Below are 12498 nucleotides of genomic sequence, written 5' to 3'. Positions count from 1 at the left end.
ACTACTACTACCATTACCTCCTACTACTACTACTACTACCAGTACTACCAGTATTACCACTACTACTTAACTACACAGTACTGTTAGCACAAACTGCAGTGTTGTGTTGTTTTCAGACGTCTACACAAACTCTCTGTTATAACTTCTCCTGTTCTGTCCTCAGCGTTCTCAGACTCTGATGCTGCGTCTGACCTGCTGTTCAGCGAGAGCAGCGCCTTCACACGCGTCACGGCGGTCACTCCGAAAAGGGGGCGGAGCTCCGACGGCGGCGTGGAGGAGCAGAGCAGCGTGTCGGAGCTGCTGGTCGGGCTGGACTCCACCGTCACAGAGCTCAAAAACATCATGAGCTCTGTCCAACAACGCAAAGATGCAGAGCTGAAGGAGAAACAGGAGACCATGTGAGTGCTGCTGCGTCTGGGCTCTGGGACGGGGACAATGAGAATCACAATCTGTTTTATTAGCATTTTCAGTCAAAATCACAAACTAGGAACTTGCTATGGCGTTTTAGTACAACTTTAAAGGTTTTATATTACACAGAATTGACTCTTGTGAGCTTTAAGACATGTTAGAATGTTGTTATATCCTCAGAAACAGACTTGGACTTTTTTGTGTTTCGTTTCATTCACACATGTTTGACTAATACTTTATCAGACTGTAGCTGTCAAGTTAACAGTTCAGTAGAGATTGGCAATTCCAAAATTATCCAAATGTTTCAAGAGGAGGTGTATAGAGTTTAAAAACACAGTGGAGCACTCCCACTTTGTGATGTCATGAAACTGGAACAGAGTGTTTTCTGTTTGAGAGAAGAACTCAGCCTAAATATGCAGGATTTGTGTTAAACACAACTCCAGGCATGGGCCTTTTAAATAAAGAATAATAATATAAACTATGATGAAATAAAAATAAGGACATGCATTCAAATTAAAAGTTAGTTTCAGAGTAGTTTCAGTGTATTTAGCTCCTCCCTTCAGGCAGGTATAAGGCAGTGTCCACCAGTGTATGACCAGAACTGAACAAGCTGCTTGGATGAGCTGTGAAACGTATTCGATTAAAAAAAAAATTGTCCAGTTGACAGAAGTGAATTTCTCCTTTGTATATCAAAGTCTGTTTTTTTACCTTATTTTAATGGAAATACAAAACATACAGTATGGGCAGAACAGCAGAGCAAGTAGACTAATTACAGCTGTTTAAAGAAGAACTATTGTGCTTGTGTCTGCTCTATAGTTATAATTTATGACAACCGCGGATTTAGGATGTAATTTGTATAATTCAAATCACAATATTCATCTAAAACAGCTTAACAAAAGAAACAAATCTGATGACTTCTGCGTTAGAAAGCGGGGGTGTCCAATAGCAGCTGACATTGCTGTAAACATCACCACAATGTGATGGAAATTTATCTTGTGGAAAGATTTGTCTCAATCTGTCTTTGTGTAAATTAATGTGATTTGTACCCAAGGCCAGACCCCCAGAAAATATTGATTATAATTGATTAAATTAAAACAGTGATTATCTCTTAGACACACATTTGGTCTTGTAACTAAAACTCATTTGGTTTGGTCGTTAAAGACGGTGTTAGAAAGACCCTTCAGTGTAAACTCTTCTGTTCCCTTTTGCGTGCCAATTTTGTCAGGAAGTGACAAATGCACGTGAACACGGAGGCCAATCAGATCAAGCGCATCTGGCCACACCTCAGCAGGAGTCGTCACCTTCTCACTTTGAAATGTATGTCCTCTGGTCATCTCAGGCTGTAAACCTGGTGCTTTGTAACATTAGGGGCTGAGAGGGACGTACTGCGGGGGGAGGCCTAAACCTTTGTCTGTATTAAAAAAACTCACCAGCCTTCGCAAATGGATTAATTATTTATCACCAAGAGATTTTTTTTTTTTTCCACAAGAGCCAGACAGCTGTTGGCACCTCCTGTCGATAGCTGCACATCACAATAGCAAGTTGCAGATTTTTTTTTTTGTACCAAAATAATTACGCGACACTGCTGAACCTTAAAAGTATCATCAAAGAAAATATTGTTCAGACATGCACAGTTCGCTCCAAATACAAAGTCAAAAAGGTACATGAGAAGGAGAAAGAACTATGTCATGGTTAAAAGCTCTGAAAAGCAGGGAGGAAAAACTGCTCTTGTTGGGAGAGGTAAAACAGGAAAGAGGAAAATAAGGGAAGGGGCTTAAGTAGTCCGTGGGTGAGAAGGGTCAGCTGTGATCCAACCTGCCCCTGAGACCTGGACACGTACATGCTTTTAATAACATGTATTTATTTTTATTTTATTTAATTTTTAGAATAATGCCACATATACAGTATAAAAGGGCAGTCAGTTGAGTGTGTGAACTCTTATAAGTATCTTGGAACATTCATTGACTCAAATTTGAGCTTTGACGATAATCATAATGCTGTGTGTAAAAGAGGCACCAGCGCCTTCATTGTATGAGGAAGTCGTCCTTTTACCGTGTAGACAGAACCATGATGACACTGTTTTATAAAATGTTTAGGGACTCAGTTTTAACTTTTTCACTGGTCTCATGGTTTGGGTAGCCTGATACATCAGCTGATTTTACTTGTTTCCCTTCATACAAACTGTCTGACCTCGCAGTATTAGAATTCATCCGCTCGATGGTAGGCAGGTACTTTTTATCATGTAACCAATCGCTGCTATTTGGTCGTGACGTATGTAATGCGCCGCTAACGGGGCTTTTCCCAAATCCCGTAGGAAGAAGGGAAATAACGTCTTTCCCCTTGATAAAATTCACCAAACATTCTCTTTATTCCGGCTTTAAATCCTCGATCTCAGGAATCGTTGACAACACTAATATATGACTATTTGCTGATTGGCTGGTGCCTGAACTTGCACTTCCGGGGTTCTTGCAAACAGTCTATTGTATTTTGATTCCTGATCTAATCACTGTAGAGAAATTAAATTAAGTGGAGGCACTAGGTGGCGCCAGTCTGGCTATGGTTTGGGAGCATTTCTGCTAAAAACAAGGACTCCCTGAATCAGTTCTTTAAATGAGTGAGTAAAGTGATTGTCCATCCTCAGAGCGGCCTGGTCTCTCAGGACAGGTACAGAGGATGTCCCAGAGTATTTTAAAAGACGTGCAACATCCCCTAAACTCAGAGTTTCAGCTGCTTCCTTCTGGTCAGAGACTTTTAGTCCCAAGATCTAGAAGGAATCATTTTAAAAAGAGTTTTGTTCCTGCTTCGATCGCACTTATGAATAAATTGTAAGCTATTTATCTATCAATTTTAGTACCTGTATTGGAAAAAATGTTTGTTTTTATATACATTTAATATTAATTGTGATTTTAGCCAAGCGTGATGGATGAATTTAACTAATTGTTGAGCACTGGAGCACTGTAACACTTTATTTTGGGATTGTGTTTTTATACGTGTTTAATGTACATTATGTGGATGAATGAAATGTAAAATGTGGAACCGGCCTTTCAAATCTGCAAAACAAATTTAGCTACGGGTACGAAAAAAACAACCCAACCTAACCTTATAAAATTAATTACTACTACCAACTTCTATCATCACCTAACACCCACTATCTGTCCACCATATTAATAAAAATAGATCAATATTTTTAAATAAATAACTGATAAAATAGATAAAACATTATATGACATTATAAAATACAATAGACAGAATAAACGGGCCAATTAAAACAGGTCAGTGAAGAAAGGCAAGTCCATACAGGCGAGTCTTTAAATTAGTTCAAAATGACTCAACAATGACTCTCACTGTTCTAAGATTAAGAGGAAGTGCTTTTTATTATTTATGTACAACAGATTTGAATTCTTGGTAACCCTTTGTTTTGAATCCAAAACTACTTTTTAATGTGCTCACTGCGTATATGTTAACAGTAGTACAGTGATTAACCTCTAGTCACCGTGTCGCTCCAGATGCCGCCTGCAGAGGGAGCTAGAGGCCGCGAACAGCGCTCACCAAACCGAAGTGTCAGAGCTGCAGTTTGAGCTGAATCGGCTCAAGGCTCGAATGGAAAAGGCCAATGCAACTCTACAACAGAGAGCCCAGGTGAAAACACAGATACAAACTAATTAAACACAAAAAAAAATAATAAAAAAACAACTCAGAATAATAGTGCATTTTAAACGTGTTTTCTCGTTGCAGGATGAGAAAACGGTGTCAAAGTTGGTAGCAGAGATAAGTGAGATTCAAGAGATGCACAACAAACACAAAGCTGACAACATAGTAAGTATTAATAGATGTTTCTTTATTAAAATAGTATAATAAAAAATGTGTTAAAAATGTAAATTAAACCTGAATTTCCTTCTGGATCAATAAATTATTTATCTATCTGAAAAATGTTTAAGTAATTAATCATCTCCACACAAATTTCCTCTCATTATTTTTTATTATCTTTTAAAGTAAATTAAAATAGATCTTTCTCTAAACCTTTCCCGTTTTGTTTTTTTGTTTTGTAGGAGTTGCGTAAAGAGCTGGTGGAGCTTCGTCGGTCTCTGCAACAGTCCAAGTCCGAGGTGCAATTTCTTCGCGATGAGTTAAAGAAACATGGAGCCCAGACCGCTCCAGACTTCATGGACGAGAAGATCGGCCTCTTAAAGGAGGTAGGACCATGTCCAGCGCTGTCACGATGATGTTAAATACTCTATAAACTTAAATATACGAAGGCTAGGATAGTATATCTCGCAGCTCAAATATTTATCGTGTGTGTATTTTTGTTGCTATAGTGGAGAGATTTGAGGCAAGATTTGAGCTGTAGAGGCTAGAATATATAACTTTTTTGGCCAATTTTGGGTTTATTCTGCTATTTATTTGTTACATCTCATGGCTTTTTAATGATACTGTAGATTTAAAAATGGTTTTCATGACAAATGTGTTTAAAAAAGTGTGTGTACGTATTTAAATTTCTGTATGTTTTAGTTGGAGAAGCTAAGGATGAGTCTCCAGGCCGAGGAGCAGGCACGAAACAAGCTTCTGGAAAGAGCGAAAAGACACGTGAGTTTGGACAGAACTGCGAAAATGTGTCGTATAAAAATATCTTGTATTAAAAAAGTGTTTTGTCTCGTTTTTTTTGCAGCAAGGAATCTACCTGACCAACCAGCAGAAGAGCGAGAAGGAGCTCCAGATGTTAAACAATATGATCAATAAAGTCCGAGAGGTGAGCTGGAGACTTTTAAACATGTAGTAGTAGTAGTAGTAATACTGCTACTACTACTACTGTTACTACTACTGTTACTATGACTAAGTACTTTCAATTTGGGCTGCACAGTATATCACAAAAGTATTTATATCGCAAAAAAATGCAGTTTTAAAAAAGAATTAATGTTAAATAATGCTGCTTTTTATGAATATTTTTTAGTTTTTATGTTTGTAGAGTAAATTAAAGCATGTTATTTTGTTTGTCTTATTATAACTGGAAATTATTGGGTCAAAAAGTGTTTAAAAATATTGCAATAATTTAAAATATTATTGTATTAGTTCTTGTATATGGCAAAGTTTTTCCATATTGTGCCTCCTTAATTTCAGTAATAAAATGTATTAAAAGGTATTCATGATATTTCAGTACAGTATTGAGTTTTGACATTTTAAACGAATAAAAATTATAATTGAAACTATTTAAATATATGATTAAAAACTGTATTTTTTCCCTTTTGCAGACGCTGCTGTCTTTGCCTGCGAGTGTGAGAAAATGTGAACAGCTCCAGCAGCTCATCGAGTACGTTGGATAATGTTTCTATGTTGTATTTATGTTTTCTATTTGTTTGTTTTTTTTACACCTTTCCACCTCGTTTTAATGTTTCTGTAATTAAAATGTAAGATATTTCCTTTTTATGGGTAAATAAACATGCCTTCTACTACTGATAAGTCCTAAGCAGTGTTTAAGTATTGTCTTTTTAATTACCCCTCAATAATTCACAAAAATCGTAACCGTATATAAAAACTATAATTGTTTCACCCTCGAGGGCTTCCTCATTACCTCTATTTAATATTCTATTTCAACTGTAACCACAATAAAATTACATTAGATCATTGGTCCATTCTCACGTACTGACATACCTGATTACAGGGATTATGCAGAGAAACCGCTGTTAGAAATCGTGATGCACTCAAGAAAAATTAGCAGCTATTCAACTCTAATTTGCCTCAGTCGTATCTGTCAACAATGGATTTTTTTCGCGAAATCAAGTGTCTTCTCCGTAATGAGGCGTTTTTTTCCAGTCCCGTCTTGTCTGTTGTACAAACACGCTGTAGCTGTGGTCCTTTTGTCAAAACAGAGGTCTCGCCACTTAACTCACAATATCAAGTTACAGGTGAATTAGTTTTCCTGATTAGCGGTACATGGGAGATTTAGCGTGTGTTTTAAGTGCTGCTGATGTCTGGACATGATTATGGCGCTAATACCAAGGCTCCAGACGCCACTTCAAACCTGCTGAGCTGAGACTGAGACCAGCAGCTCTCCGGCGCGCTTAAAGAGGAGCCCTGTTGGGTCTTGTTGGGGCAGATTTTAATAATCTAACACAAATATTAGGTTGAATAATTTATTTTTTTATTGGCAAAAATAAGTGCTAAATAGCAGAGCTTATGTCCTAAAGGCATCCTAACAGGCTGTTTCATTTGTCCTAAAGGCGTCCTAACAGGCTGTTTTATTTGGCAACAAGCGTATACAAACAAAACCTACATTCTTCATACAATTAAGCCTTGCAAAACCTATAACCGCAAAGCACTATTTTACACAATAATTTATACAAATTACTGTTGTCGAAAGCTCACCAAAATGGCAATAATAATAACAACACACATTCATTTCAATCCTAAAGTCGTTTTCACAAAGGACTATGATGGAGCATAGTCGACAAACCCTGATACTGTAGAGGGGACCATCAGAGGATGGCTGGTAAAGTCGTGGCATGTCACAGTTGAGTCATTTCACAGAGACTGAAGAATAAACCTTGAGTTTGTGCGCTGACGCTGGCTCCACGGGGCCACAGAGTCCAGACAGTTTGGAGAGTCTGCAGAGTCCGCAGAGTCTGGAGCTAAATCGCAGGTACAAACCTGTCCATGTTCCCGGCGTATGAGGGGTGCCGTAGATACCCGCCACTGTTGGAGATGGGAGCAGAGCTGTTGTACTGAGAGAAGGAGCCCAGCTGCACGGGGGAGATCCGGCCGTAGTGCTCCATGCTGTCTGTGGAGTGGAGGCGCCCCGCCGCTCCATAGCCCTGACCGGGGTGGCCCTGTGTGTAGGAGCCCTGGGGGCCATGGTGGGGCGTGGGGCTGGAGTAGAAGCCTGGATGAGCGGAGGAGCGGCTGGACACTGGTCCCGCACACGACTGACTCTGGAAGGCGCCCCCCAGGCTGCAGGGGCTTGGGCCCTCTGGACTGAAGCTTCGACTGGACTGCTGCATCAGCTCGGGCCCCTGAGCCTGGAGCATGCCCCCTGGACCCGGGTGTGCGATGATGTTATTGATGCTAAACATGCGGCTCTGAGCGGCCCCAAAGCCCGGCGGCGATGAGGAGGGGTAATAGGCCGAGGGCAGCTGCTGGCTGTAGGACGGGCTCACCGTCATGTTGGGGTAGATGGAGTTCGTGTAGGGTGTAGTTCTGGTCACGTGGACGGGGGAGAAGACTGCGCTGTCGTGCACATAGGTGTTATATGTGCTCAGGTCACAGCGTTTGAACCTCTTCCTCCGCCGCAGGAAGCTCCCGCTCTCAAACATGTCCTCTGCGTTGGGGTCAAGGGCCCAGTAGTTGCCCTTCCCAGGCCGCCCGGGCTCTCTGGGAATCTTCACAAAGCAGTCGTTTAGGGTCAGGTTGTGACGAATGGAGTTCTGCCATTTCTTTGAATTGTCTCTGTAAAAAGGAAAGCGCTCAGTGATGAACTTGTAGATGCCTCCTAAGGTGAGCCTTCGGTCTGGGGAGTTGGCGATCGCCATGGAGATGAGGGCGATGTAGCTGTACGGGGGTTTTCCTCGCTGCAGGGGTCTCTTCCTCCTGCGTCCTCGGGGCTGCTCCTCCGTCTGTGGAGGAGCACTGGACCCTGACACGCTGCTCTCCACAGGCGAGCCCTTCTCCACTTTCACTACCGGCATCGTCATCTCTGACACAAAGGATTTCAAAATAAACAAACAAAAGTGTCCGTACTTAAAATGTGCAGAAATCCAACAGCCTCAAAAAGACGTAGCTCCAAACGTCCTCAGTCCAGTTCAGTTCAGTGGAGCCGTGGAGCCGTGGAGGAGCTGTGTGTGTGTGCGTCTGCTCTCCTCACTGAGCCGGAGCCATGTGCTGTGTGCAGGTATGTGACACTATGAGTCACTGGGGCTTGACTTCAGAGTAATACCTGCAGACACCTGAGGGCCACACCCCCTCAGCGCGGTCACATGCTCCTGACAGGGCTCTGCTTTAAGGGCCTATTGTGCCCAGCTCCACTCTCTCTCTGTGCACAGACTTTAAACATGAGCGACTGAGAAGGTCATACGTGTAAAAACCCTGTGGGGTAAGTGCTGCGCACAGACACGGAGCGACAGCGTTAGCTCTGCTTGTGAAATAAAAACATTTTAAAAAGGTCAAAAAGGTCAGAGGCTGCAAACATTAAAGGGCACATGTTACACTATTTTCTGATCTATGTTATAACATGCCTGACATATTTAGGTATTTAAGAGTTTTTTCTCTCAAATGAAAAACACTAAAAACATTGGATAATTTCAGCTCTGGAATTGTCAATCTACTGAATTAAAGGTAAAAGTAGCTGTTCATGACATCACAAGTTAGAACAGAACATTTTAAGCTTTGGAGAAGTAAAGAGACTAATAATAAAGTGTTACTCCAACATGTGAATGAAACAAAACTGAACTCTGGGTCTGTTTTTGAGGAGGTAAAAACATTATAAAATAGTTTAAACCTCACAAGAGTCAATTATGTGTAATATAAAACCTTTAAACTTTCCTTTGCTGCATTCTAACTTTTACACAGCACATTTACCCAACACAAAAACATGCTCCATTGCAATCGTAAGAATGTAGAGCCCAAAACTGACAGTGACTGATTTCTAGGTCTGAGCTAATTAAGGGATTAATAAGTCCAGTAAAGCCACAGTGTGCGCTTTTGTTATTTCGACTGCACTAAAATCACACACCCAAAAACAACACACTCATTACTCACCAGTGCTGCATTAGCAATTCATATCTTACATTTTTCAGACAGATTAAAAGACTCTCTGAGCACTCGCTAAAATATAAACATAATTCTGTTCTATTTTGACCCTGAAAGTTAAAGATCCACTGTGTAACTTGTTGTTTTTATGGATTATCAAACAGGAAGTAATATTTTAAACCTCCGAAATTGGGGGGAAAAAAGTAGAATCTTTAGTAAAATCTTAAATACAATTATTTTAACTCTGTTTTAGTAAAATGACTCTAACCTGTCGTAGGCATTTTAAATTTCAGCGATATTGACAGTATTTTTTTGTGAATACAGTTTATTACTAATAGGCTTTGTTCCTAAACCCAACCCTGATTGTAAAACTGACCTTAAAGGAGCACTGTGTAACTTTTCGGTTGCGGTCTGTCACTTTCTTGTGAAAAAACTCTGAAAAACTATTGAATTATTTTTATTCTGAATGGCAGTTGATGAAATTAAGTGAGCATTTTCAAAGTGTTTAAAATTCAATATAAAAAAAAAAATCTGTTTAAATATTCAGCACAAATATTTTCAAGCCCTCAAATTCATCAGTCAAAATTCAGAGTGTAAAATTCGCAATGAAAAAAATTCGCAGCAAAGATCCAAGATGCCAAGGCCTAAGCAATCGATCCAAGTGATCCAATCTAATTTAGTAACAAATAGGAAATGGTGCGGTGAAGCGATCTGATTGGTCGGAATTAGCCTAATCAAAACCTCATGTCTTTTATTTCTTAAGTGTAAACCCCGCCCACAGATGAGAACAGCCAATAGGAAACAGCCTCTGACCTCCTCACTCACACAGGATCAACTGCTTCTGCCTTGGCATCTTGGATCTTTGTTGTGAAATTTACCCTGTGATCGATTATCCTCCTGAATCGGTTTTCTGAGGAAGTTGCCAAGCGACACGCGAGACACGCCCTTTTTCCTGGTACTGCGCGACCCGGACCTCGGTGGTGGAAAAAGTCGACCGAGCAAGGATTCCGAGTCAGAATCCATCATGGCTACGCCCACTGTGACGTGTAAATATGAAGTGTTTTCATTGTGTTTGGACACTTTGGTGGTTTAAAGATAGTTTCAGTCACTTGTATTACTGCAGTACTTTACCGCGTCCGCATCACTGCCTTTGGGTTTGGTAGTCGGTGTTGTGGTGAGGCCAATATTGAACAAATACTTGATTTAAAAGGCGTTACCGTCCCTAAGGTTGTAACGGAAGAGAAATCATAACATAAAATGAAGTGCAAATTCCAAAAATCTAATTAATTAAAGTAGCAGCGTTTTCATAAGATGAGGGAATAGTAATAATCATAATCAAAACATAATAATACCCTTCAAGCTCAGATGTGACGTTAAATCCGAGGTCAAAGTGGGAGTCGGAAGATAATCGAACGCAGGGCTTGATTACTTACGTGTAAACCCCGCCCACAGATGAGAACGACCAATAGGAAACACCCTCTGTCCTCCTCATTCACACAGGATCGATTGCTTCTGCCTTAGCATCTTGGATCTTTTGTTGTGAAATTTATTACAGAATTTTTACTGTTGAATTTTAGAGCTTGAAAATGTATGTGCTTAAAAGTGTATTTTAAAATTTAAACATATTGAAAAAGTAAAATTTCAGGAACTAAAATTCAGAATAAAAGTTAAAAAATCAAAAGTGAAAAATTCAGCCGTGTTTAAAATTCAAAATCTAATGAAACAAATGATCTTCTATAGTCATTGCTCTGCCTGGAATGTCCCACAGTACGACATAAAACAGCTCAAACCTACTTTTATTAAATTACAGGTGTTTTTATAGTTCAAAAATACCTAGAAAAACAGGCACTCGCCCTTCCACAGATCTGACCTGACCTCTAACTTGGTCCGGTTTGGTTTCCATGGAGATAGAAAGTTTTAATACCACACCGAAACATTCCAGACGAAGCAATAACTTCTAATCTCCATGAAGAAAAGCATTTACGGACACCCCGCCAGAAAAGTTACACAATGCGCCTTTAACTCGCTTGCCAACTAAACCACCCAGTCTTTTTATGAATGAAACTGTCCACTATCATTAACTCCCCATATTCAAATGCCTCCCTAAAGTCAGCCTCAGCTTATTTAAAAAAGTGGAAAATGGTGCATGCTGTTTGGACGTTGAGCACTAAAAGCCCTCTTTAGTGGTAACTTAACCTGGGAGTTGTTTTTCTACCCTGCTTCCTTGTTTTCTTTGTGCCAGTGGTTGCCCAGGCCAGCTGTGTCAAGAGATGTAAATGTTGTCCAGGCAAAGGCAGTCCTGTGATTTCAGCATGCAAAATACAGGCCATCATCCTAATCCTCAAATGCAACCCGAGTGACAGGAATAACCAATGCACGGGCGGAGAAAAGCTGCCTCAAATGGACCTTTGTTTGGCCGTGATTTCAGAGACGGGCCGGCTGCTTTGAAAGTCAATCAGACAAAATAAGGATTTGTTCTGATTTGAATTCTGACTTTGTTCACTGCAAAAAAGCTTGGCCAAAACATAAGATATAAACACTTAAATCTATCAGAAAATGACTTAAAAGTAGTGAAGTTATCTGTCCATGCAGCAAGATAAGTTATCTTAAAATAAACTACCTCTAGACTAGAATTAATCAGTCTCTGGTCTAGTAAGTTGATAATAAATCTGAAAACAAGATTAATAACCTGAAATAAGTTTTAAAATCTTGGCCAGATCAGAGAAATTTGCAGTGCTGAGCCTGAGGGGAGATGCTGTTTATTTGCTGTTTTCTTCTTTACAAAGTGTCAGGACTTTATTAATTACCTCTTGAGACGCCTCCACAGTTATTAAAGGTTCAGTGTTACACAAATTTGACTTGTGTGAGGGTTAAGCCATGTTGTAATGCTGTTACCTCATCAAAATGAAACAAAACACAACTACAGCTATATCCTGTAGTTGTTTTGTTTCATTCACACATGAGTAATTGTGGTTTACTAGTTTGTTCACTCCTCTGAAACTACAAACACTCTGTTCCACCTCGTGATGTCATGTAGTTGTAGTTTTTAAGATAATTTAAGATCTAAATGATTCTAGTGAAGATGTATGGAGTTTAAAAACAGTGGAGCACATGACATCACAAAGTGGAACAGTGTTTTCTGTTGGAGAGAAAAACTCAGCCTAAATCTGCAGGATTTGTGAGTTAAACAGGTCTGTTTATGATGAGAAAACAAAGTTATTACGTTATTTTCTGATCAGTGTTATAATGTTAAGTACTTTGTAAGACTCCTCAACAACTATTCAATCTTGACAATTTAGAATTTGAAGGAAAGTCTGTTTTTGAAAATAAGGGCGCACTCACACTACGACTTTA

The 12498-nt window shown here is 39.8% G+C and overlaps 2 protein-coding genes across 4 annotated transcripts in view; one reads left to right on the top strand and one right to left on the bottom strand.

The window, feature by feature from the left end:
- spag5 (sperm associated antigen 5) overlaps positions 1-5869 on the top strand; it is a 32787-nt gene extending 26918 nt beyond the window's left edge. For all 3 annotated transcript variants that reach the window (XM_055158386.1, XM_055158384.1, XM_055158385.1), the window contains exons 19-25: positions 164-398; positions 3915-4047; positions 4144-4224; positions 4458-4601; positions 4918-4992; positions 5075-5155; positions 5655-5869. In XM_055158386.1, the coding sequence (XP_055014361.1) occupies positions 164-398; positions 3915-4047; positions 4144-4224; positions 4458-4601; positions 4918-4992; positions 5075-5155; positions 5655-5726 (821 nt within the window). In that variant the 3' untranslated portion in view covers positions 5727-5869. The remainder of the gene's footprint in view (positions 1-163; positions 399-3914; positions 4048-4143; positions 4225-4457; positions 4602-4917; positions 4993-5074; positions 5156-5654) is intronic.
- A 658-nt stretch (positions 5870-6527) lies between these two features.
- Positions 6528-8280, bottom strand: foxe1 (forkhead box E1). Its single transcript, XM_055158387.1, has one exon. The coding sequence runs from the start codon at positions 8088-8090 to the stop codon at positions 7032-7034; it is 1059 nt and encodes a 352-aa protein (XP_055014362.1). The 5' UTR covers positions 8091-8280; the 3' UTR covers positions 6528-7031.
- Positions 8281-12498: the final 4218 nt, after the last annotated feature.

The sequence above is a fragment of the Boleophthalmus pectinirostris genome, unplaced genomic scaffold (genome assembly GCF_026225935.1).
Source record: "Boleophthalmus pectinirostris isolate CB_2022bp ecotype Guang Dong unplaced genomic scaffold, ASM2622593v1 HiC_scaffold_22, whole genome shotgun sequence".
Taxonomy (NCBI): Eukaryota; Metazoa; Chordata; class Actinopteri; order Gobiiformes; family Gobiidae; genus Boleophthalmus; species Boleophthalmus pectinirostris.
Note: the sequence above shows the minus strand (reverse complement) of the source record. Positions and strands in the feature narration are given on the sequence as shown.